Here is a 27,155-nt window from a genome sequence, read left to right on the forward strand (position 1 = left end):
ACAAGCAAGAATGTACACATGCAATAACACAGTGATGTCTGTTCACTATAACAATGCACTCGTAAATACTGTCTAAATATGTTCCGTAGGTTCTAGACTGGATAGTAAACTTCAAACATTGTTGCATGTTAACAGTTTCTAAGTGTGACAAAGCATACTAGAAATGTGAAGTGAAATGTTTTATGGCAAAGACAAAGTTAAAAAGCAGATTATCTTTCAATAAACGGTTTTACATGTGAAATGTGGTGTAAACCTTTACTCTTCCTAGTACGCAGAGTTTCAACTTCAACGCAATTATCATGTGGTATACGTCGGATTCTGTAAGGTCCATTGTAAACTAGAAAGAATTTGTGACTCAAGTGTTTCTTCTTATGTGACAATGGATGAGGTTTAATGAGAACTTTCTGACCAATGTATAATTTCTTTGCATTTGCTTTACCGTGCAATTTTCTCCTTTTGTCTGCAGCAGAATTTATATTTTTAATAGCTAAATCAGTTATGTCTTTGTGTCGAAGTTTACGTGTATTCAGAAAAGGTACAAGCTCTCTGATTCTGTTTGGTGGTTCTTTATTCTTTAGTACAAGAACAGGTGGTAAAGCAGGGGAGTCATGAGGCATTTCATTCATCACGTTTTGAAATAAGTGTAAATATCTGTCCCAATGCTGATGCTTTCTGTGACAATACAGTCTGCAAAACTTATTGATTTCTTTCATAATCCGTTCAGACGGGTTACAATGTGGTGAGTACAATGAAATAAAAACAGATTTGATTTTATGGTTACGAAGCATGCGTGACCAAACAGCAGATCTGAATTGCGGTCCGTTATCTGAAATTACTTTACTAACGTGTCCAACTTCACGTAAGAAATTTCTAACAAAGGCGTTGGATACAGACCGTCCAGTGGCTTTACGTAACGGAGTGAAAGAAACAAATTTTGAAGTAAATTCAACAGCGACTAGAACGTACGAAAATCCATTAGATGTTCTGACAAGCGGTCCCAAGAGATCAACACCAGCAAATTCTTTTAATTTAGAAGGAATGATAGGAAACAATGGAGCACGATGAGAGACAGTAGATGGTTTCGCCTTTTGACAAAGTTTACAAATAGACAAGACTCTTCGAATTCTCTTTACCATATTGTTAAAATAACAAGTCGTTCGAAGAATATGATAACATTTTCGTGGACCAAAATGTGCGTAGCTAAAATGAATGTACCAAATGAGCTTATTAACAAAATCGTCTGGAATGCAAAGTACCCATAGCTTGTCATCAACAGTGCATCGTTTGAACAGTATGTTGTTTCTAACCAGATAATAATGCCGAATCTTTGTGTGTGTCTTTTCATGCCATTTACTTTTGATGTCTTTCTGAATGTAAAGAATACTGAAATTTCTCTCGAGGTTGCTTTCTGTGTTACTTTTCTCAAGCCCAGCCGGTGCGCGTGACAGTGCGTCCGCAACAATGTTCTCCTTGCCGGGAATGTAGACTATTGTGAAGTGGAATTCTTGCAGAAACAATGCCCAACGTTTTAACCTGTCATGATTTAATTTTGAAGACGTAAGAAATTGTAATACACGATGGTCACTGTATACTTTTACGTGCTTACCATAAAGAAAGAAACGGAATTTGTTAAATGCCCAAACGATAGCTAAAGCTTCTAATTCAGTAACGGAATAATTTTTTTCAGATTTTGTTAGCACTCGGCTAGCAAAAGCAATGGTTTTCTGAACAGTAATGTCATTTTCTGTGGCTTCTTGAAATAAATGGGCACCAAGACAGACTTTAGAAGAATCCGTGCTAAGGCAAAAATCTTGTGAGAGATCTGGATGAGCTAGTATTGGCGCATTAAGTAACGATTCTTTCAATGAATTGAATTCCAACTGTGCTTGTTCGTCCCAGTTCCAAATAGTATTTTTTCCAGTGAGAGAACAAAGTTTTGGTGTAACTAGAATTTGCATATTCAGAAAACGACGGTAAAAATTTACGAGACCTAGAAAACTGCGGACTTATTTTTTTGTGGATGGAACTGGAATGGCTCTGATTGCTTCTAACTTTTCAGGATCCGGCTGGATGCCTTCAGAAGAAATAATATGTCCCAAAAACTTCACTTTTGTCCTACCGAATTCAGACATTTCCAAGTTAACTGTAATTCCAGATTCTGCAAAAATATGTAACACGCTGTTGAGGACGCGATTATGTTGTTCCCATGAGGCTTCTGCTATCAGAATATCGTCCACATATAAGGTGATGTGACGTTTTAAGAACTCAGGTAGTATGGAATTTAGCCCGCGAATGAATGCTGCCGAGGAAATGTTCAAACCAAAAGGAAGTTTCCGAAACTGATAACAAACGCCGAAACAAAGGAAAGCTGTGTTTTTTCTACATTCTGGATGAAATTCGATCTGATAAAAGCTGGATCTGAGATCAAAGGAAGACAACACTTTTACACCATTAAAATTTTGAAGAAGTTCTTCCAACGTTAGCTGCCTGTCTGTTTCAGGAATAATGATAGTATTGATTTGTCTCGAATCTAAGACAAGCCTGATCGATCCATTTTTCTTCTCAACAACATGTAATGGATTGTTGTATGAGCTTACTGCAGGCTCAATAATGCCCTCGTCAAGCATAGATTGTATTTCTGTTCTAACACGGTCCCTATAATGTGCTGGAATTACGTAAGGTCTAACACAAAATTTAGTATGCTCACGAACACGGAATTGGTATTGAAATCCCTTGATTGTTCCTGTTTTGTGATTAAAAACTGTGGAATGTGCTTGTAAAATCTGAAAAAGGACCTGCCTATCAGTGTCATTATAATTCTCAATTGTTTCAATTTTATTCTGAATTAACTCATTAGTTTCAAATGTGCCGTCGATATCATCCCTGTCAGTACTTGCAGAGCGACTGTTAGTGTCTAGTTCCATAGAAAATTCCGAACTGTTGTCTAACAGAAGGTAAAGCCGATTAATTTCCTCGTCATGGTTTGAGAGCCAATCTTCAAATTTCAAAGCTATTGACTTGCCTTCTTTCTCTAAACTTATTTCAGCATCGTGAAAGTTTAAGATTGCTTTGTATTCATTCAAAATGTCTACTCCCAGTATAATTTCCGTCGACAACAGTGGAACAATAAGAAAGTTCATAGAGAAGCTGTGGCTCTGACAAAACAATTCTAAGTTGGTTTGTTGGCGTACATCTACACTTTTTCCAATGACTGCACCTTGTAATTTAATCTTGCGTAACGGAAGTGTGGGGCAATCGTTCGATTTGTTGCATTTGCTAAAAGCTGTTTCACTAATTACTGAAATGGGACTGCCTGAGTCAAGTACTGCCGTAAATTTTACGTCATTTACAGTAATGTGAATCACAGGATATGCAATGTTGTTATGTTTTACGTCGTGTTCCTGGAGTAATATGTCCCTAATGTCTTCCATTTTAACGTAATTACTAGCTACGGCAGCTGCTTCGTCAGTTTCATAAGCACGTTTTGAGGCTGCCAGCGGTATGAGTCATTGCCTATTGTGTCTTTGTTGGCGCGCGTCGTTATTGGGATTTGGAGACCTAACTTCTACAAATTCACCTTGTCGAGAGGGCCCTGCTCTGTTTGATTCCCGCCAGTTCTGCTGCAATTCAGGTCTGTCGTTACGATCATATCGTCTGTCGTCGTGTCGGTAATTTCTGTAATTAATTTCTTGTCGGTCACGTGGTGGATAATTTCTCCCTGAATCGTAACTGCGCGCTGGACCGTTGCGTCTAAAGTTATTCTGTCTCCCTTGATAGCAATTATTTTGGTTCCCATATTGTCTGTTTCTCTGACTGTCTCTGTGATAGTCACTACCGCGGAGAGGTGACCTTTCCCTGTAATTATTACTACTCTGCCAACGGTTGTCATACGGGTGGTGTCTGTTTTGGTCACGATTTGTATTGTGAGAATAGCCTTGTCGAGTCCAGTTATTATTTCTTTCATCGCGGAATTGCGACGGATGTGACCTGTAATTGTTGTGTTCCTGTTTTCGCGTTCCGCGATTGTCAGTGTCAATTTCTAATTCTTGTAAGAGTCCCTGGAAAGCTTCAATGTCGTCTTTGCAACGGCCTGCCAAAATAATATGCCGTAAATGTTCAGGCAATTTGATAAAGCAAATGCGGATGAGTTCTGACGGGCTGTATGGGTTTGACAGGTACTGATTCTTGTGCAACATGTCTTCAAAATATTTCACAAGACTGGAAAATTCAGATTGTTCGAAATGTTTCATCATCATGATGCCATGTTTTACTCGGTCTTGTGTGGCTTGGGAGCAATATGCTGAGAGGAAGGCATGGTAAAATTCTCCTTCACTGTGGCAATCGTGAATGATCGATCGCATTCTTACAGCTGGTTCATTCTCTAAGTAGCCACACATAAATTCTAATCTGTGCTCTAGTGACCAGTTGGGAGGAAAACAATGAGAGAATTGATGGAGCCACGCTTGTGGATGAATGTCGTTGCCAGAATTCTTAAATGTTTTGAATTTACGTGTAGTAATGAACAGCTTATAGTCAAAATCATCGTGTCGGCGGGTCGCATATCGGTCATTGTTACGTCGTTTCGGCGGTTCAATCTCAAAATTCGGTGTACTTTGCCAATTTCTTTCATAATCTCCAAAGTGCCCTGTGTTGTTATTTTGCGGCAGTTCCGTATTTTTATGTCCCTCTTCCCGTATTGGAGTGCGAGTGTCCTCTGAAATACGTAATTCTTGTATTACCTGTGTCAACTGATCTTGTACTTCCCGGATTTCTCTTTGGTGTTGCGTATTAATTTGATTCTGATTTTGTTTGAATTTCCTAATTTGTTCGAACTCTTCTGTGTCATTAAAGACTACCGGTTTTGTGTCATTCAGATTATCGTCTACCTTCGTAGATAAATTATTTGGCTGATCCGAAAGTTCAACTACTTTCTCTGATAATGAACTAGTGTCCTCCATGTGTCTTTCTGAACCAATTTTCAGAGTATCTACTGTGTCCTTTAAGTTTTCTTGAGTTTTTGCAAGTTGTGTAACCGAATCGGTAGATGCAACTGAGTCAATTTTAGCTTGCAAGGTCTCATGATTTTCATGAACAATTGTTTGCAGTTCTTTTATGGCTGCTTCGTGATTCTGTAATGCATTTTCATGCCGCGAAAAAATTGGTTGGAAATGCTCACAAATTTGTGTTTTTACATCATTACAGACTTTTTGACATTTCGATTCGATTTTATGTAATTCAGTAGTTAAATCTTCACGTGTTTGTTCAAGTGTATGTTCCACTGAGTCTAACTTTTGAAGCTTTTGCTCCATTGCGTCTAACTTTTGCTGTGTTTGTCTCTGATTTTGTTCCATTGTGTCTAACTTTTGAAGATTATGTTCCATTGTGTCTAACTTTTGAAGATTTTGTTCCATTGTGTCTAACTGTTGCTGTGTTTGACTCTGGTTTTGTTTCATTTGTTGCATTAATTGCAATAATAATGTATTAGCGTCTGGAATCTGATCCTCTATGCTTTTCGGCAGTGCATTTGCACCGGCAACATTCACAGTTTGACAAGCAGAAAATGTGTCTCGACTTATTTGAGAAAACGGTGAGGACGCAAAACCTGAATGTACAGTATTTGCAAGATTGTGTCCCGTCATATCGGATTCCTGACGCGAGCTGTTGCCGACCGATCGATCGATAATGCTTCCCTGTTCACTAACTGTTTCACTTCCTACACCATTATTTGCAGCCCGCTCCATTTCCCTATGCACTATTCCCAAATTACTACTTTGAACATTTGTGAATTCATTACATGGTGGCGCTAACACATTGCTTTCGTCTTCACTGTCATTTCTCAGTTTACTTTGTAGCCTAGTGTTACGTTTTTCACACGCCATTATTGTCACAATATTTCACACGATAACACAGAAAAGCACAATTTGAAGAGCAAAAATAAGAGAACACATTAACATAGCACTGAAAATAATATCTAGTTAATTGCAAGCGCAGCTGCGAAATACTTCGTGTAAAACTACATGCATGCCACAACTATATTACTGTACAACAATGAAAGACTGCAACTACAAAGGAAATTCTCTCTATGATTACGCACTAGCAATAAACAAAAGCTACACTAATTACACAAACTACAAGGACAAAAATCAGAAGATTCCAGTGAGGTATCCTTGGCTAAGGGTCGACATATGAAACGTCCCATTTGAAAATTTATACACGACTGTGCTTAAACTGACACACAATATTTTTAGCGCAACGCAATCTGACTTTCAATAATCCCTACAAAAGAATGGCCCTCACTAGCATTAACCTATACGTTTCACAAATCACTTACCTCACAAAAATCTTCGTTACTCAAGCTACTGCAATACAGCGAGCACCACTACTGCCAGCTAAATAAAAGATTCAAACTACTGAAGGCACTAACTACTGATAGGCATAGTTAGCAAATTAAAGATTTTAATACAGAACAAACAATGTATTTACCTTAATAGTCGTAATATATATATCAGTTCGTGACAGCAATTCTTACAAATTTCAAAACTCCGCCATCTCTCTCCCCACGTTCACCACAACTGGCGGCTCACCTCCAACTGCGCAACGCTACGCGCTGTTAGCATCCAGCTGCCGCTGCCTAACACTACAGTGGCTGACAACAATGCAAACCAGCCACAGACTGCACACGGCACACCCAGTGATTTTTCATACAGAGCGCTACGTGGCGTTACCAATAAGAGAACGTAAACAGCCTACTTACAATATCGATGATGCGAATATCGGGACTTGGTGGAAGAATTCAAGGCTCTCTGTTGACAGATATATTAATTTTGATCCTATACAGTTTTAATGAAAGCAGCTTATCGGTAATGTTCCTCTATGTACAACGTGAAGTGGAATAAGCATAGTTGTCATTCATCGCTTCAGCGAACACTCTTTGGACACTCCATTAGACTCGCATGCGCTGGTGGCTCTCAAGTTCAAAGCAGCCCTGCACAACATGTACTAAACCGCTACAAGTGTGAAAAAATTTGGACACTAATGCCAAGGCAATGCCCTCAGTGCTTAGAAAATGATGCAGTCACATTTATGCACACAGTAGGTAATATACGCGTTGGAGTATTTAGTGTGAAGGTGTTTCAACGTACGCCATTTGTCAGGGTATTTACAAATGTCATGTGCCATATTAGACCTCGTCTCTGCATGTTTACAAGCTAGTAATATGCTGTCTGTCTACCATTGTAGGGAATTCTCTTAATAGTTCAGTACCATTTTTTTTGTATTTCGGGCAAAAATTGCTTCCGGTTTTTTTACTGCACAGCACGGACCTCGAATGATTCCTATTCGATGAGAGAAGGACAGATCAGGAGGGAAGGGAGCTTGATTTGCATTGGTCGATCTCCTCCTATTGTCCCTTGTCCCCCACCCTCCCCCAACCCTTCCAGTCCCTGGATGACCTAGACACCTGCCACCACTGACCTTGAATATGACATGCAAAATTGCATCAGCTGTAATATGACACCAAAGGTCATTTTCAAGGTTGGCTCGTTCGACCACACATTCTCTATCACAGTGTCAGTATATCTGTCAGTCTGTAATTTTTACGTATTTGGATTTCTCTTGTCTGTATTTGACTTGTTAACAGTGTTATGTTCTAGCTTGTAGTGTTCCAGAAACTTGTTCCTCACTGCTATGCAAACGTTTGTCATCAACAGATAAGTTTATTTTTTTTATTTTTTGTATAAAGAGCTCCCTGGATCTATGCCATTCGGTTTTTTCTCACTTTAACGTATTTTTACCATCTTTTCCCGTGGCTAACAGAATTACCTACTCTCTTTACTGTATCTTCCCGATGTACACAGTAAGTGAAGTATGGATTCAGGGTGTAGCTCCTGAGCGTATCGTTTAGTAAATTCCCTTTGTTTGATGTTTCAGAACGACAATGACTGAAACACGCATGGAGTCAGGCTGCCCATGTTCAACGAGGTAAGTACGTAATAAACGAATTTTACGACAAAAATTTTATTTAGTTTTTCTCATTATTGAATATAAGAGACAATATAAAATTCACAGATAATATTGCACAACTTTAAAATGTTCAAACTTTTGAAGAATTTTATTTAGGCAGGACAAGTGATAAAACCGCTTTCTATATTCTTTTCAATTCTCATTCCTATGTTTTCAGTATTGAAGTAGATTCATGTCACTTATTTTACTGACTACATCATCTGCTATTAATGATTTACATCGTTATTTCTGCAGTCTGTGTTTTTACAGTCCCAGTACAGGATTAGGCAGGTGATGTTGATATCATACCTTTTTACTAACTACGGCCCTCCAGGATGATTCAAGAATATGTGTTAAACACTGGTAAAATGGGATAATGCTCGACATCCTTACTTCACTGCAAGGTGAAAAATCATTTTGACAGTATACAGTGTGATAGGACATTAACTATCAATGACGGCCACCCCAGAGCTGTAACCACAATATTGTCACTAATTTTTCCTTTTTTTCTCACTGATAGTCCTTTGTGCAGTCACGTTACAGGTATATCCTGAACATTCAGTTCGATCATGATTTTCCCATCCTCTAAATCCTTCTATAATGGTACTAAGAGATGTAAACCGTTCCTGTCGATTTTGTGCCAGATTTTCATGACTTTGTTCATGTTTCTTGTCGTTAAGTTGGTTGATATTCGAGAACATTATGGCATGGGTTCATAGTTCCCCTTCCATCCTTTGAACCTTTGAAAAAGTTGTAAATTCGTCTTCCATTACGCACGCCTGTACCAGCCATCTACTTGTCTCTTCTTCGTACTGCCCTCTTGCTATACGCTACAAGTTCTCTCCTCATTACATCTGGCTGGCCGCCGAATACAAATCTGCCTGTGTTATTGTTTTCAACCAGGCACATGGTGATTCATGGCGCATCTCTCGAGAGACGTCCACTTGCACGACTTTTTCACACGCAGTGTTTTGAAAGAAGTGAAAATAACAGAAGATTCCCACAAAACGTTTAATAATCCACAGAAAAGTGAGGTTAGCTTATTACATCAAAATATTGAAGGATTGAGTAATTGTCTGTCTAGAAAATTCAGAGAGCTCTGAAAAGATAATATCTTGTTCCTGTTTGAGCACCACATAACCACAGGGTTAGATAAGTTACATACAAAAGATTACAATATTGCAATTTACTAATGCGGAAATAGCATGGGAAAAGGAGGAGTTGCTACATACATTAAGACAGAACGAAAGTTCAAAACCATTGAGACAATTAGATTTTGTAGTGATCAGCTTATATAAGTGTTTGCTCGTGAATGAATGCTGAAAAATAGTTCATATTTAATTGCAAGTGTCTGTAGAACGACACTGGGAAGTTCACGTCTGCTGTGCAGCGAGCTACCTTAATTTAAGTATTATCTGTATTTTTCTTTCTTGTCACTTCTTCTTCTGCGTGTTTTTGCTTTTAGGAAGCTTTAATAGTAGAGTGCTATTAAGTGTTCCATAGATCTCGTGTTTGTTTTGAATACAGTCAGAAAGTCCCTTTAGTCAGCCATAGTGCTAGTAGTGCTAGTGTTTGTTTTCAATACCGTCCAGAGACAGGTAGTGCTATTTTCCTTGTTTCTACAAGAAGTGGTTAGCAATCACAGTTTAGTCAATAATCAACCGCCTTTAGTGAATTAGCAGTCTAATTAAAAGTTGATTAACACTCTATAGTAAATTGATTTCTTAGGATGGATAGGATGTGTGGCTGCTAAGTACGGAGGCAGGAGGAGCTGGCCACTCTTCGCGAACAGCTGAGCGTGTTGATGGCCGCGGTCAGCCGTCTTCAGGCTGCTGCCTCGGAGTGTAGCGGCAGTGGGGAGTCTGGTGCGTCGCATGGTGCACCCCAGGTGTTAGATGCTTCACCCACTGTCCCTGCTGTCGAGACATCTTCGCGGGTACCGGGTGCGGTTGGGCCACCCTCTCCCCAAGGGGAGTGGCGGGTTCAGCGGCGTTCGCGGCGCACGAGGCGGAGGGTCATTGTGGAGGCTGGCCGTGTGGCATCGCCCGCTCTGCCTGTGAGTGGACATGTGGCTGCTCCTTCAGCAAGGTCCGAGCAGGCACACGGGGGGAGGGGTTTATTAGTTATTGGGAGCTCCAACGTTAGGCGGGTGATGGAGCCCCTTAGGGAAATAGCGGAAAGGTCGGGGAAGAAGGCCAGTGTTCACTCTGTCTGCTTGCCGGGGGGTCTCATCCGAGATGTGGAGGAGGCCCTACCGGCGGCGATAGAGAGCACTGGGTGCACCCGACTGCAAATTGTTGCTCATGTCGGCACCAATGACTCCTGCCGTCTGGGTTCAGAGATCATCCTCAGTTCGTACAGGCGGTTGGCGGAGTTGGTGAAGGCGGAAAGCCTCGCTCGCGGGGTGGAATCAGAGCTAACTATTTGTAGTATCGTTCAGAGAACCGATCGCGGTCCTCTGGTTTGGAGCCGAGTGGAAGGCTTAAACCAGAGGCTCAGACGATTCTGCGGAGAGCTGGGGTGCAAATTTCTCGACCTCCGCTATCGGGTGGAGAAATGTAGGGTCCCCCTGAATAGGTCAGGCGTGCACTACATGCCGGAAACGGCTACGAGGGTAGCGGAGTACGTGTGGAGTGCACATGGGGTTTTTTTAGGTTAGAGAATTCCCTCCCTAGGCCCGACAAGACGCCTCCTGAGACGCGGCAAGGCAGGAGTAGGCAAAATGCAACAAGGAATAACAATATTAATGTGCTAATAGTAAACTGCAGGAGCGTCTATAGAAAGGTCCCAGAACTGCTCTCATTAATAAACGGTCACAACGCCCATATAGTACTAGGAACAGAAAGTTGGCTGAAACCAGACGTAAACAGTAATGAAATCCTTAACTCTGATTGGAATGTATACCGCAGAGATAGGCTGGACAGTGAAGGGGGAGGCGTGTTTATAGCGATAAGAAGTGCAATAGTATCGAAGGAAATTGACGGAGATTCGAATTGTGAAATGATTTGGGTGAAGGTCACGGTTAAAGCAGGCTCAGACATGGTAATTGGATGTCTCTATAGGCCCCCGGGCTCAGCAGCTGTTGTGACTCAGCACCTGAGGAATAATTTGGAAAATATTTCGAGTAGATTTCCCCACCATGTTATAGTTCTGGGTGGAGATTTTAATTTGCCGGATATAGACTGGGAGACTCAAACGTTTATAACGGGTGGCAGGGACAAAGAATCCAGTGAAATATTTTTAAGTGCTTTATCTGAAAACTACCTTGAGCAGTTAAACAGAAAACCGACTCGTGGCGATAATATATTAGACCTTCTGGTGACAAACAGACCCGAACTATTTGAATCAGTTAATGCAGAACAGGGAATCAGCGATCATAAAGCGGTTACTGCATCGATGATTTCAGCCGTAAATAGAAATATTAAAAAAGGTAGGAAGATTTTTCTGTTTAGCAAAAGTGACAAAAAGCAGATTACAGAGTACCTGACGGCTCAACACAAAAGTTTTGTCTCAAGTGCAGATAGTGTTGAGGATCAGTGGACAAAGTTCAAAACCATGGTACAATATGCGTTAGATGAGTATGTGCCAAGCAAGATCGTAAGAGATGGGAAAGAGTCACCGTGGTACAACAACCGAGTTAGAAAACTGCTGCGGAAGCAAAGGGAACTTCACAGCAAACATAAACATAGCCAAAGCCTTGCAGACAAACAAAAATTACGCGAAGCGAAATGTAGTGTAAGGAGGGCTATGCGAGAGGCTTTCAATGAATTCGAAAGTAAAGTTCTATGTACTGACTTGGCAGAAAATCCTAAGAAATTTTGGTCCTATGTCAAAGCGGTAGGTGGATCAAAACAAAGTGTCCAGACACTCTGCGACCAAAATGGTACTCAGACAGAGGATGACAGACTAAAGGCCGAAATACTAAATGTCTTCTTCCAGAGCTGTTTCACAGAGGAAGACTGCACTGTGCTTCCTTCTCTAGATTGTCGCACAGTTGACAAAATGGTAGATATTGAAGTAGACGACAGAGGGATAGAGAAACAATTAAAATCGCTCAAAAGAGGAAAGGCCGCTGGTCCTGATGGGATACCAGTTCGATTTTACACAGAGTACGCGAAGGAACTTGCCCCCTTCTTGCAGCGGTGTACCGTAGGTCTCTAGAAGAGCGAAGCGTTCCAAAGGATTGGAAAAGGGCACAGGTCATCCCCGTTCTCAAGAAGGGACGTCGAACAGATGTGCAGAACTATAGACCTATATCTCTAACGTCGATCAGTTGTAGAATTTTGGAACACGTATTATGTTCGAGTATAATGTCTTTTCTGGAGACTAGAAATCTACTCTGTAGGAATCAGCATGGGTTTCGAAAAAGACGATCGTGTGAAACCCAGCTCGCGCTATTCGTCCACGAGACTCAGAGGGCCTTAGACACGGGTTCACAGGTAGATGCCGTGTTTCTTGACTTCCGCAAGGCGTTTGACACAGTTCCCCACAGTCGTTTAATGAACAAAGTAAGAGCATACGGACTATCAGATCAATTGTGTGATTGGATTGAGGAGTTCCTAGATAACAGAACGCAGCAAGTCATTCTCAATGGAGAGAAGTCTTCCGAAGTAAGAGTGATTTCAGGTGTGCCGCAGGGGAGTGTCATAGGACCGTTGCTATTCACAATATACATAAATGACCTGGTAGATGACATCGGAAGTTCACTGAGGCTTTTTGCAGATGATGCTGTGGTGTGTCGAGAGGTTGCAACAATGGAAAATTGTACTGAAATGCAGGAGGATCTGCAGCGAATTGACGCATGGTGCACGGAATGGCAATTGAATCTCAATGTAGCGAAGTGTAATGTGATGCGAATACATAGAAAGATAGGTCCCTTATCATTTAGCTACAAAATAGCAGGTCAGCAACTGGAAGCAGTTAATTCCATAAATTATCTGGGAGTACGCATTAGGAGTGATTTAAAATGGAATGATCATATAAAGTTGATCGTCGGTAAAGCAGATGCCAGACTTAGATTCATTGGAAGAATCCTAAGGAAATGCAATCCGACAACAAAGGAAGTAGGTTACAGTACGCTTGTTCGCCCAATGCTTGAATACTGCTCAGCAGTGTGGGATCCGCACCAGGTAGGGTTGATAGAAGAGATAGAGAAGATCCAACGGAGAGCAGCGCGCTTCGTTACAGGATCAATTAGTAATTGCGAAAGCGTTACGGAGATGATAGATAAACTCCAGTGGAAGACTCTGCAGGAGAGACGCTCAGTAGCTCGGTACGGGCTTTTGTTAAAGTTTCGAGAACATACCTTCACCGAAGAGTCAAGCAGTATATTGCTCTCTCCTACGTATATCTCTCGAAGAGACCATGAGGATAAAATCAGAGAGATTAGAGCCCACACAGAAGCATACCGACAATCCTTCTTTCCACGTACAATACGAGACTGGAATAGAAAGGAGAACCGATAGAGGTACTCAGGGTACCCTCCGCCACACACCGTCAGGTGGCTTGCGGAGTACGGATGTAGATGTAGATGTAGGAATCTGGATTCCTTACTGTGCCATCTGTCAGACAGCAGCAAGCAGTTAATAGACAGTGCTAACGTCAGTGCTGATTATCTAATGGATTCTGATAGAAAGGAATGCTGTGGAAACCGTATTTGGATCCAACAACCTGATGTCAGTAATTATCTTTCCAACACGAGGTGTACAAAGAAAGTAGGAACCTAACTGATAATGTTTTCTCTGATGAAGCCCAAAGAAAGAAAATAATAATTTATCTAGAAACAAATGCTCTCTGTGATCATTATGCAAAAATAGTTAGGATACATCACAACCATCTTGTAGTATGGATACTCCTCAATGGAAATCAGTTAGAATAGTTAATGACTCCAGGACATGTGTTTTTAAGAATAGTTTACAGCAGACGTCATAGGACGTAATTTACAATGAATCGTGTACTAGCATAAAATTTAATCTATTCCATGATAAATCCATATCATTATTTGAAAATAGCTCTCTGCATAAGGCAATCAGAAAGGGCACTAAACAGCCATCCAAAAAACCATGGATCACTCATCATCATCAGTGTTTTGCCAAAAGGCAGGTTTTCACATGGTAGTTCTCTAGGCTGTCCGATCTTCTGCCATCCTCTTCAGGTCTACATAATTTCCTCTTCCCTTTATGTCGTCTATCATCTTGTATCTCTGTCTTCCTCTCAGTCTTCTCCCACAAACCAATCATTCCAAAGCATCTGCTAGCAAGCACTCCCTTCTCAATGACTGTCCCAACCAATACTTTTTCCTTTCTCTAACAACCTTCAGCACACATATCTCACCAACCCTTTCCAATACTCTTTCATTACTCACTCTTCCCATCCAGCTTATTCTCTCCATTCTCCTCCACATCCACATCTCAAATGCTGCTAACCGTTTTTCATCCTCTCGCCTCAACGCCCATGTTTCTGCCCCATATAGTGCCACACTCCAGACGAAACATTTGCCAAGCATTTTCCTTAGTCCTTTATCTAATTTGCCACATAGGTGTCTTCTCTTTCTGTTGAATGCCTCCTTCGCTATGGCAATTCGAGTTTTCGCTCCTGGTGACATCTCTAGTCTTCAGTTATTGTGCTTCCAGGATATTTAAATTCACTTATCTGGCTAATGGCAGATCGTCCTATTTTAATATTGGACAGTTTGCGTCTTGTACTGATGACCATACTCTTTGTTTTTGCTGTGTTTATTTGCATCCCATATTCCACACAAGCTTCATTCAGATCTTTCAGCATGTTATTCACTGTCCGCTCACTTTCTGCCACTAATACCATGTCATCAGCAAACCTTTTACATTCTATTCTCTTTCCACCAATACATATTCCTCTTTTCCCATCTAAGCTTTTCGCAATAATTTCTTCAAGGTATATGTTAAACAACAGTGGGCAAAGGCAACAAACTTGTCTAACACCTCGTCCAATGCTGCTTCCTTCTGACATTTCATTTCCAGTCCTTAACCTTACTTTCTGGTGTAAATATAGATTCTGTATGTCTTCTCTCTTTCCAGTCTACTCCTTTCCTCTTCAAAATATCCATCAGCTTGTTCCACTGAACTCTGTCAAAAGCCTTTTCTCCATCTATAAAAACAGCAAAGATTTCTCTACCCTTTTCCATATATCTTTCCTCTATAGTTCTTAACAGGCCAGTAGCATCTCTTGTTCCTTTTCCTCTTCTAAATCCAAACTGCTCCTCGGTAATCCCTCTATCCTTTTTGCCATATAACCTTCTATTCAGCACACTCAACAAGACTTTAGCTGCACGAGAAATTAGACTGATGGCCCGGTGCTCTTCACATTTTTTAGTGTTTCTGTTTTTCTCTATTGGTATCATAACTGTTGCAACGAAGTCTTCAGGCCATTCCCCTTTGTCATATATCTCGTTACAGAAGTAGATTATTTCTTTTCTTGCCTTGTTTCCCAGACTCTTCAACAGTTCTGCTGGAAAATCATCAATTCCACATACCTTCCTATTCTTCATCTCCCTCAGCGCCTTTTCTACTTCTGCTTCCAAGATGGTAAATCCCTTTCCATCTTCCGGTACATATTGCTCCTCTTCAACCTTAATTGCGCTTTGCATTTCATCCCCCTTGTACAGACATTCAATATATTCTTGCCATCTGTTCAACACCTCATGTGGGTCTTCTGCTAGAGTACCATCCGCTCTTTCTATTTCCATGTTATTGCTCTTTCTTTTGCGTTCAAAAACTATCTCACTAGTCAGTCTATACATCGTTTAATACTTTACCTCTCTCTCCATTTTCTCTATTTCGTCGCATTTCTGTTTCATCCATTTTTCTCTTGCTTCTTCAGTTTCTCTTCTTAACTCATTATTCAGTTTCCTCTACCTCTTTTTGCCTTCTTCAGTTTTTACACTTTTCCACTTTCTCCACTCTTCCATCTTTTTCAACATGTTTTCTGTTATCCACTCTTTCCTGGTGCTTTGGATACCCTAATTCCTAGTACTTCTTTGGCAGAGCCCATGAGTCCTTCCCTCATTTTTATCCATTTGTCATTAACACTTTCATTGACACTACCTCTTTGCCATTTTTCCATAAATCTGTTATCCAATTCTGATGTGTTTCCTACCTCTTAGAGTCATTCTACGTTCAGTCTTTGCTTTGCTTTACCTGTCCAGTCTTTTTTCAACTTAACTTGTATTCTCCGGTCACTAGTTTTTGGTCTGAATTTATATCTGCTCCTGGATGAGCTACAGCATTCTTCAAACAGTTCCTAAACCTTCTTTGTATCAGGATGTAGTGCAACTGGTATCTTTCCCCATTCAAATTTGATATCCATGTGTAACGTCTCCTTTTGTGGTGTTCAAATACTGTGTTACCCACTGCTAATGAATTTTCTGTACAGAAACTAATTAGTCGTTCGCCTCTCTCATTTCTTATTCCTAATCCAAATTTTCCTACTGTATCTTCATCTCTTTCTTAACCCACCATTGTATTCCAGTCCCCCATGATGATAACGCAGGCATTTCTGTTTTCTTTCTCGATGAGTTCTTGTATTTCCTCATAATATACTTCCACTTCCTCATCTCTATGCTGGCTGGTTGGCATATATACCTGTATTAATATCAAATCTTTTGAACTACCCTTCAGTCGTATTATCATCAGTCTTCCATCAATATTTTGTACCTTCATTACCTTATTTTTCAACTTTTGCCCTATCAATATTCCTACTCCGTTTTCACCACTCTTGATTTCCCCTGAGTAAAAGTGCTTATAATCTCTACTTTATATCTCCCCATTCTCTCCCCATCGCATTTCATACAAACCGACGGCATCTAATCTGTTCCTTTTCATCTCCTGTTCTGCATTCTCTAACTTTCCTGCTTGCAGTAGTGTCCTCACATTCCATGTTCCTATGTGTATCTTTCCTCCCTTCACTGTCCCTTTCTTCCTTTCAAATACGTCTACTCTCAATCTGTTCCCCTCCTGGAGATCCAAATGAGAGGAAGTTTTATCTCTGAAATCTTTCACATGGAGAGAAATACCATGTACCATGTACTGCTTGGGTAGCCATAGCCGGTCCCAAGCCCGGAGGGATACAGTGAAGACCTCAACGGCAGCGAAGGCGGAGAAGATGGACTTTTGTACGGCGGAGCTGGCGGAAGAGGCACCTTCTCTCTTTGGGCACAAAAAGAGTACAAGTAGCGACCGAACTCCAGAGGGGCGGCTACAAACAGCGTCTGACTCATGGTGAGCGGCTGACTTTAGGCTGGGCATCCTACCGCCTATGTGGAAAGTAACAGGAAACTTCGACATTACATTCCCATGGATCACTAGAGGGATTAAAGTATGTTCTCAAAGGAAAAAGGAAATGTAACTTTTGGCAGCAACAAGTAGAGATTTTCGGTAGTTGCACACTACAACAACTACTCAAAATTAATAAGACAGGTTATTAAAAATCAAGGAACATGCACATAATGTCAGAAATTAGTACTTACGGCAAGAGACTTAAGGGTATATGGAATTCAGCAAAACGAAAGGCAGGACAACCAGCGCCAGAACAAGACACCATTGCTGTTGAACTGAATGGAAGGGCTATAAGTGATGAGTCACAGGTAGCAAACGCCTTTAATAATTATTCCTTAAATGTAGTAGAAAGCAGAGGGACAAACAGTTCAAAAAATGGTTCAAGTGGCTCTGAGCACTATGGGACTTAACATCTATGGTCATCAGTCCCCTAGAACTTAGAACTACTTAAACCTAACTAACCTAAGGACAATACACAACACCCAGCCATCACGAGGCAGAGAAAATCCCTGACCCTGCCGGGAATCGAACCCGAGCGCGGGAAGCGAGAACGCTACCGCGCGACCACGAGATGCGGGCAAACAGTTCAAAAATAAAATCACAGCAGTATGTTGAAAATGTAACTTTCTTGAAATTCAATCATGTGAATGTATTACCTACTTCTCCTTCAGAAATGAAGAAAAGTATACATTCTGTCAAAAATAAAAGCTCATCTGGTTTCGATAGAGTAATAAAATTATGTTCCCATACAATAAGTCCAGTCTAATCTGTAATATGTAAAGTATTACTAACTAAAGGCCTTTTTTCAGACAGACAAAAATATGCTCCTATTTAAGAAAGATGATAAGAGAGATGCCAGTAACTACCGACCTCTTTCACTGCTGACATCATTCTCCAAAATTTTGGAAAAGATCATGTATTCTAGAATAGTATCTCATCTTAGGAACAATAGCATCCTTAGCAAATCACAGTTTGGGTTTCACAAGGGTTGCTCTACTGAAAATGCCATTACACGTTCACTCATCAGATTTTAGAGCTTTAAAGATTAAAATAGTGTGGGTTGGTATTTTCTGTGACCTGTGTAAGGCATTTGACTGGTGTTATAGCCGAAGTCATATCCAACAAAAAGAATTCAGAAAGTTGTACTTATTAATTGAAACAATATAGTCCAGGGACTTAATTCTGATTGGGGAAAAATCATACATGGGGTTCAACGAGGTTCAGTCGTTGAGCCACTTCTGTACATCATATATGCAAACGATCTTCCGTCTAGTGTACAACAAGCAGTATTAGCTCTTTTTGCAGATGACGCTGGTATTGTAATCAGTTCAAGCATATGTACAGAACCAGAAGAAATGGTAAACAAATTTCGTATTAGTATCATTGACAGATTTTCTGCGAATGGTCTCACTCCCAGTTTTAGAATGACACAACATATTCCGTTCTACACAGCCAGAGGTACTACACGAATGATAAGTGTAGCACATAGTGAGGAAATAATAAGTAGGGTGGAAACTTTAAAATTCTTAGGGGCCATATTGATGAGAATTTAAATTGGCAAAAATACGTTTTGAAACTCCTAAATAATTTATTTCAGCTGCATTTGCGCTTAGAGTCATAGCAAATCTTGGGGAGGGATAAATCAGTAAGGTAACATTTTTGCATATTTTCATTCAGTTATGACATATGGAATAATGTTCTGAGGTGATTCATCTTTAAGAAAGAAAATCTTTATTGCGCAAAAACGTACAGTAAGAATAGTAGATGGTGCTCGCCCATGATCTTCTTGTACACATCTGTTTATGGAGTTGGGCATTCTGACTACTGCATCAGAATATATTTATTCCCTCATGAAGTTTGGTGTAAATAATCCACTACAATTCAATAGGAACAATGAGGTCCATAATTACAATACCAAGAAGGGAAATAACATTACTCCACATTGGTTGTCTTTAGCACAAAAGGGATACACAGAACTGCAACAAAAATTTTTGAGGTTCGTGACTGTAACACATCCAACCAAAAAGATATGCCAGGAGCAGCGAACGCGATGGTTTCCTGGATGTAATACCCGTACTCTCTTTTCCTGCCATAACTGAAGGGAAATTGCTTACTTCTTGTGAAAATGACTCGCAGCCGTAGTCCCAAATTATTTCTTCTCTGTCGGCCACAGAATGTAACGTGCTGTGCATAACGAAGTGGCAAACGGGAAAGATTTCAGAGCGATAGAAAAATGAAATATTGGAATGTCACTTGATTTTATTTTTATTGAGAAAATCATAAAACCAAGAAAATGATTCCGAGAGCCAGTCCACTATCAGTACCCATACCAAAGTTTCCGGATACTAATTGTCTCGAGACCATAATAAGAAGTCAGAACAAATTGCTCCATTTGGTCTTAGTATTCACACGAGATGTATATTTTCCGAGACATCATTTAACAATTTCAATCTATCTTTAAGCGAAACCACATTTCATTTCACACAGTAACTAACTTGTTGCCCCCCCCCCCCCCCCCCCCCCCCCCCCCCCACCCCGAAAACCGATCTTAGCCTAATTAAATTAACACGCGACTGCACAAGTTCGTCATCCGAGGCAATTTTAATAAATATTTCCGTCTTTACACTAGATCACATTCTACACAAAGATTCATACATTTCTCGGAAACTATCCATAGCCTCGTAATGAATTCTCTTAAGAATTTGGCGGCTGCCCGTACAGGGTGCATTTGTGATTCGTATTTTGTGTCTGCCCTTGACTATCAGTAGTAACTGAAATTTGCAATTAATCTCTGAATGCGAACTGAAAGTTATAGAAATTATTCTTAACGCGTTACCAGTGCAAGTAACGTCAGTAGCGCGGTTGGAGGTGATATTAATGTTCAAACAGTAAACAAAAATAATGAAAGTTACTCATCTTCGCGCCAACCATTGCAGATGCATCCCTGCTGTCTATTCAGGGTAAAGAGAAATTCACGCACTCGGACTTCGCAGAGGGCAATTCCTCACATATTAGCAACACAAAAATGTCTCTCACAACATGTTTTCTTGCGCGTATTTCCGATAATAAACGGACTTCAAAGATTGGCAGTCTGCCAATACTGTGATTACATGTACCGTAACTGCCTCTATCAACATGCTGCAGTATTGCTGTGTAGTTGGGGCAATAAACAACATTTTGGGTTAGTAACAGCGGGGGGGGGGGGGGGGGGGGGAGGGGGGGGCGGAGGTCAAGAACTCGATTCTAAGTTGAAGCGTATTCGTTTTTATTTGCCAGTTTCATTCTACTGTCTAATAACGTAGTACACTCCGTTTCGTAAGCCACTCGTATCCGGCACTTGCATAGTACAGTGTTTTGTAACGGAGGATCAGACAAGTCAGAAATAGGCAGTTGAAACAAATGACCTGTCATAGTACAGAATAACTACAAAAGCAATATAATTTTCGAGATGCTAAAGACGATTGCACTGTCAAATAACTCAATATCTACTAGTTATTTATACTGCATCTAGTATGTCCGCTCAGATGTGCACATTGGCAGCCAGTGATAATAAGGATTTCCATATTAACGACTGCATGACATTTAAAAAAGAAAACGTTTCCTCAGAGCAGATGCTCATAGTGGCCCCTCTGCATATTCAAACATTGAGCGACCTACTGGATAGTACAGCTCTGGAATCTTCGCAACATGGCTGCATCCACAGATACGGGAGCACCTTGAACACACACTGTCAGTTCTTCCATGTGCGTCTGCAGAGTAGAACTCACGTGCTCCTTCAAGTGCCCCCACAGGAAGAAATCCAATGGATTTAGGTCAGGTGAACGTGGAGACCATACCACTGGACCCACCGTCCGAGCCATTTCCCTGAACACGTTCCAAAGTGTGGATGATGAAGATGATGTTTGGCTTGTGGGGCGCTCAACTGTGCGGTCATCAGCGCCCGTACAAAGTCCCAATTCTTGCTCAGTCCAATTTATTACAGAGTCCAATCTAGCCACTGTCACGAATGATGATGATGAAATTATGAGGACAACACAAACACCCAGTTCCTGTGCAGAAAAAAATCCCCTATCTGTCTGGTAATCGAACCCACGACCCCGTGATCCACAGGCAGCAACGCTAGCCAATTTTTTTTTTTTCGTGGGTGACGCCACCTAACGCTCATTGAAGTTCGTTATTGATCCATTCACTCAGTTTTTTTTTATGACAGAGGCCAGATAACCCTCTGACCGAACACGCTGAGCTACCGTGCCGGTGCCACTGGACCACGAGCTGCCGACTCCAAAGTCTGGAGGAGCACCATCATCCTGCATAACCTCTGCAGAAAATGAAGTGGAACATCTTCCACTGCGTTAGGCAAATAGTTTGAGACAAATGCATGATACCTTCGTGGAATCAACCGGTCAGAAAAGAAATAGGTACTTAAACGCCTGTCTCCCAATATTCCGGCACAGACGTTGATGCCAAAGCGAACTTCATAATCACGGCCGCTTGTGACGTGCGAGTTAACGTCGCACATATGGTGGGAATTGCGATACAGAAGACACCCACACAAGTGAACGCTGCTTCATCCGATCATATTACAGTGTTATAAAGTCGTCGTGGGATTCCTTTTGTTGCTGAAACCATTCACAGAATTGCATCCGCAGCCGACGGTCTGCAGGATGCAGGTGTTGCGTTAAAGCATAATGATAGGGGTGCAGCCCATGCTAGTGCAGCACGTCGACGACAGTGAGTTGCGGGGCACGCAGCTGCCTTGTTACACTATGTGTACTTCGCTGGGGTTCTATGTGTATGACCTCCAGAAAAGCTTCCTCAGTAGCTGGAGTACGGCGAGTCCGTGGTCAACCTCTGTCATGCGATGGTGGAAGGAGAGAACCTGTCTCCCATAGGCAAAAACTCCAGAAGACGAAACATATTTTTATCTGGATGACGTCGACCAGGATATCTAACAGCATATTCACATCAGCCCGATTATGAGACGCACCAAGCACGAGAAACATATCCTCATATTCATCGTTTACGTATTTCATACGTCGGGCACACTGTTTTTGAATAACACAAGAATAAAATACGATATGTGTACGAATGTACATGGAGTCTGTCACTGGTGAGCTACTCCGCTAGCAACTAATCGCTGGCTGGTGAACTGAGCATACAATATAAACACATTAGCCGCAGTGGGCTGTTCCACCTGACGCACAAAACCTCTTTTACAGCTTTGTTCTGCATGATTCATCCTGACAGTGATAATTGTGAAATGTTCGTTTTTGAATTACACAATACAATTATACAATGGTAGTAGACATATATTTCCTCATTTCTATAGATGATAATAATAATAATAATAATTATAATAATAGTAATCCTTCGAGGTACTTACTAAACTGGAAAGCTTATTAGACTTAATGTTGAAAGGGGTGATTAGTGGTTCCATGGTGATAATACACACAAATGGTAACCGAGTTCGGATATAATTTACAAAATCTGTTGCTAGCCCTACTGGCGACGTAAGGCCCTAACGAAATTAAAGGACCTGAGCGTGGTAATAACAATAGTTGCTACTAATCGATGGGACCATTGGGGGAGGGTGGACAGAAAACATGCTTGGAATCTGGTAGATGCAGTGGTGCGAAACAGTTCGGGTCGAAGACGTGTAAATGGCTTCTTTAAAAGCAGACCAGTGAAAACGATTATACTTCCATTTCTGTGTTCGTTGTACGTAAGTGCGTATGTTTTGTAGAAGACGCACTATAATCTCTGTATGATGATTAAGACGCCAGATACTGTTCCATGCAGATCACATTTAGCAAATAAAAATAAATATTCCTCTACCTCCTAGATACTAAACACTGTACAGCTCACCAACTGCACAACACTGCTCGAAAAAATTGACAGACGTAGCTGCTGTACATGTATTTACAGTGTTTCCAGATTGCAAATTTATAACATCCGTTTACTGTCGGAAATATGCACGGAACGGAATTTTGTGACAGACATTATTACATTGCTAGGATGTGAGAAATCCCCTTGCGAAGTCCGAGAGCGATCATTTCTCTTCACCCTTTATATCTTCCAAGCGATACGGCTCTGACTCATATCACTGTTCTACCCTATAATACCATTTGACGCCGATTGCATTTATAACATGAACGATCGTGCTACCTTGCACTATTTTTGTAGACGATGTTCTGTATATCACGATAACAGTGTCTAATTTACGGTTTTATCGTCTGACGTTAATGATTTTGTATTTCGCCTAACGTGATGCTGTGAATACTTGTGTGTACCCGATGATGGTCAGTCTACCGAAACTGCTGGTGTAAATAAAAAATGTGATCAACAGTTCTAGGAGGTAACATGACATGTTGAAAGGAGAGAAAATTTTAGTGACTGGGGAGAAATCACAAAGGGACTTGCAAAAGGACCTGTTTTGGATCCACTCCTATTCCTTATCTATGTGGATGACCTTTCACTAAACATTCACCAAGCAGAATTGATACTTTTTGCAGATGATACTAGTGTTATAATAAATCCCATTAGAGAGAAAGCAACAGAAGAGATTGTTAACGATGTAGTCCAAAGAAATATTAAGTGGTTCTCTGAAAATGAATTCTGCCTTAATTTTGAGAAAACACGCTATGTTCAGTTCTGTGCAGCAAATAGAGGTATACCAACAATTGATGTAGCACACAATCGGGAGACAGTAAACAGAGTAGAATACTACTAATTCTTGCGTGCCTTGATGAAAATTCGAACCGGAAGAAGCGTGTTATTGATCTGCTAAAACAATGAAGTTCATCTCTCTTCGTTCTTGGTATAGTTATTAGTCTTGTAAACAATAGGATCGGTCTCCCGACATACTTATTGAAGAATTTTTTGGAGTAACTCGTCAGGTACAAAGACAGAACTGTTGGCACAAAAGTAAGCAGTAAAAATAATAGGTGGTGCTCAACCGTGGTCGGCATGTAGGTACCTCTTCAGTAAGTTAGACTTCTTAACTGTTCCATCGCAGTACAGTGACCCCTTAAGAAATTTGTTGTAAAAATCACTCACAATTAGAAAATACACTCCTGGAAATGGAAAAAAGAACACATTGACACCGGTGTGTCAGATCCACCATACTTGCTCCGGACATTGCGAGAGGGCTGTACAAGCAATGATCACACGCACGGCACAGCGGACACACCAGGAACCGCGGTGTTGGCCGTCGAATGGCGCTAGCTGCGCAGCATTTGTGCACCGCCGCCGTCAGTGTCAGCCAGTTTGCCGTGGCATACGGAGCTCCATCACAGTCTTTAACACTGGTAGCAATCCGCGACAGCGTGGACGTGAACCGTATGTGCAGTTGATGAACTTTGAGCGAGGGCGTATAGTGGGCATGCGGGAGGCCGGGTGGACGTACCGCCGAATTGCTCAACACGTGGGGCGTGAGGTCTCCACAGTACATCGATGTTGTCGCCAGTGGTCGGCGGAAGGTGCAAGTGCCCGTCGACCTGGGACCGGACCGCAGCGGCGCACGGGTGCACGCCAAGACCGTAGGATCCTACGCAGTACCGTAGGGGACCGCACCGCCACTTCCCAACAAATTAGGGACACTGTTGCTCTTGGGGTATCGGCGAGGACCATTCGCAACCGTCTCCATGAAGCTGGGCTACGGTCCCGCACACCGTTAGGCCGTCTTCCGCTCACGCCCCAACATCGTGCAGCCCGCATCCAGTGGTGTCGCGACAGGCGTGAATGGAGGGACGAATGGAGACGTGTCGTCTTCAGCGATGAGAGTCGCTTCTGCCTTGGTGCCAATGATGGTCGTATGCGTGTTTGGCGCCGTGCAGGTGAGCGCCACAATCAGGACTGCATACGACCGAGGCACACAGGGCCAACACCCGGCATCATGGTGTGGGGAGCGATCTCCTACACTGGCCGTACACCTCTGGTGATCGTCGAGGGGACAATGAATAGTGCACGGTACATCCAAACCGTCATCGAACCCATCGTTCTACCATTCCTAGACCGGCAAGGGAACTTGCTGTTCCAACAGGACAATGCACGTCCACATGTATCCCGTGCCACCCAACGTGCTCTAGAAGGTGTAAGTCAACTACCCTGGCCAGCAAGATCTCCGGATCTGTCCCCCATTGAGCATGTTTGTGACTGGATGAAGCGTCGTCTCACGCGGTCTGCACGTCCAGCACGAACGCTGGTCCAACTGAGGCGCCAGGTGGAAATGGCATGGCAAGCCGTTCCACAGGACTACATCCAGCATCTCTACGATCGTCTCCATGGGAGAATAGCAGCCTGCATTGCTGCGAAAGGTGGATATACACTGTACTAATGCCGACATTGTGGATGCTCTGTTGCCTGTTTCTATGTGCCTGTGGTTCTGTCAGTGTGATCATGTGATGTATCTGACCCCAGGAATGTGTCAATAAAGTTTCCCCTTCCTGGGACAATGAATTCACGGTGTTCTTATTTCAATTTCCAGGAGTGTAGTAGTGATGCCCATATCCACAACACCAGAGGGAAGTATGATCTTTTTGTACATTAAAGCTCTCAATGGCTCAGAGTGTTACATGCAGTTATTTGCCCAGTACCATAAAATGACTGACAAGTAAAAAAGCAAGTTTTTAATCTAATATAAAATTATTTCTCTGAAGGATTCCGTCTATTCTGCGGATGAATGTGTATTTAAAAACCCGTAGTCTGAATAGAAGAAAGAAGATAATTTTTAAGTGTAGTTCCCTGATTAGCAGTAAAATATTATATGTTCATTAATATGGCCACTAATCACTTATACACAAATTGCAAACTGATTCGTTACACATCATTCGTTCAAATGATCTACGGAACATGTACCTAACTAAGTAACACTCTTTTTGTTCTGTTTTAGAATGAGTTCCTTGGAGACAACTGATCCATCATGCTGTGAATGCTCAAAAAGGTAAACAGCCAACATAATGGCTTTTTCTACTGAAGCAGTTAATTACAGGGAAACGTACACCGAGGTGACAAAATCATGGGATAGCGATATTTATATATGCAGATGGCAGTAGTTCCGAGTACACAAGGTATAAGAGGGCAGTGCATTGACAGATCTGTCATTTGCACTCAGATGGTTCATGTGAAAAGATTTCGGAAGTGATTATGGCGACACAACGGAAATTAACAGACTTTGAACACGGAATGGTCGTTGGAGCAACAACTGTGGCTCATTCCATTTCGGAAATCCTTTGGAATTCAGTATTCCCAGATCCACAGCGTCAAGAGTGTGGTGAGAATAGCAATTTTCAGGCATTACCTCTCACCGCAGACAACGCAGTGGCTGACGGCATTCACTTAACGACCGACGGCTGCCGTGTTTGCGTGTGAAGTTGGCAGTGCTAACAGACAAGCAACGCTGGATGAAACAACTGCAGAAATCAATGTGGGACGTTCGAGGAACAGCGCTGCGAACTTTGGTGTGAATGAGCTATGGCAGGAGACGACCGACGCGAGCGCCTTTGCTAACACCGTTACACGGTCCAAGCGCCCCTGCTGGGCTCGTGACCATATCGGTTAGACGCTAGACAACTGAAAGACAGTGGTCTGATCAGGTGAGTCCCGATCTAAGTCAGTAAGAGCTGATGTTAGGGTTTCGAGCGTGGCGCAGACACCACGAAGTTATCAACAAGGCACTGTGCAAGTTGATGGTGGCACCAAATGCTGTGGGCTGTCATTACATGGAAATAATAGGGTCCTCTGATTAAACTGAACCGATCATTGAATGGGAGTGGTTATGTTCGGCCACTTGGAGTCCGTTTGCAGCCATTGTTCCCCAAACAAAAATGGAATTTTATGGATGAA

At 41.8% G+C, this 27,155-nt stretch overlaps 1 protein-coding gene across 1 annotated transcript in view; it reads left to right on the forward strand.

Annotated features, from left to right (window-relative positions):
• Positions 1 to 27,155, forward strand: part of LOC126354347 (uncharacterized) — a 203,994-nt gene that overhangs the window by 37,642 nt on the left and 139,197 nt on the right. Inside the window, exons 2-3 of the mRNA XM_050003922.1 lie at positions 7,930 to 7,980; positions 26,203 to 26,253. Coding sequence (XP_049859879.1) covers positions 7,937 to 7,980; positions 26,203 to 26,253 — 95 coding nt within the window. The 5' untranslated portion in view covers positions 7,930 to 7,936. The remainder of the gene's footprint in view (positions 1 to 7,929; positions 7,981 to 26,202; positions 26,254 to 27,155) is intronic.

Source organism: Schistocerca gregaria, chromosome 3 (genome assembly GCF_023897955.1).
Source record: "Schistocerca gregaria isolate iqSchGreg1 chromosome 3, iqSchGreg1.2, whole genome shotgun sequence".
In the NCBI taxonomy this organism is placed as follows: Eukaryota; Metazoa; Arthropoda; class Insecta; order Orthoptera; family Acrididae; genus Schistocerca; species Schistocerca gregaria.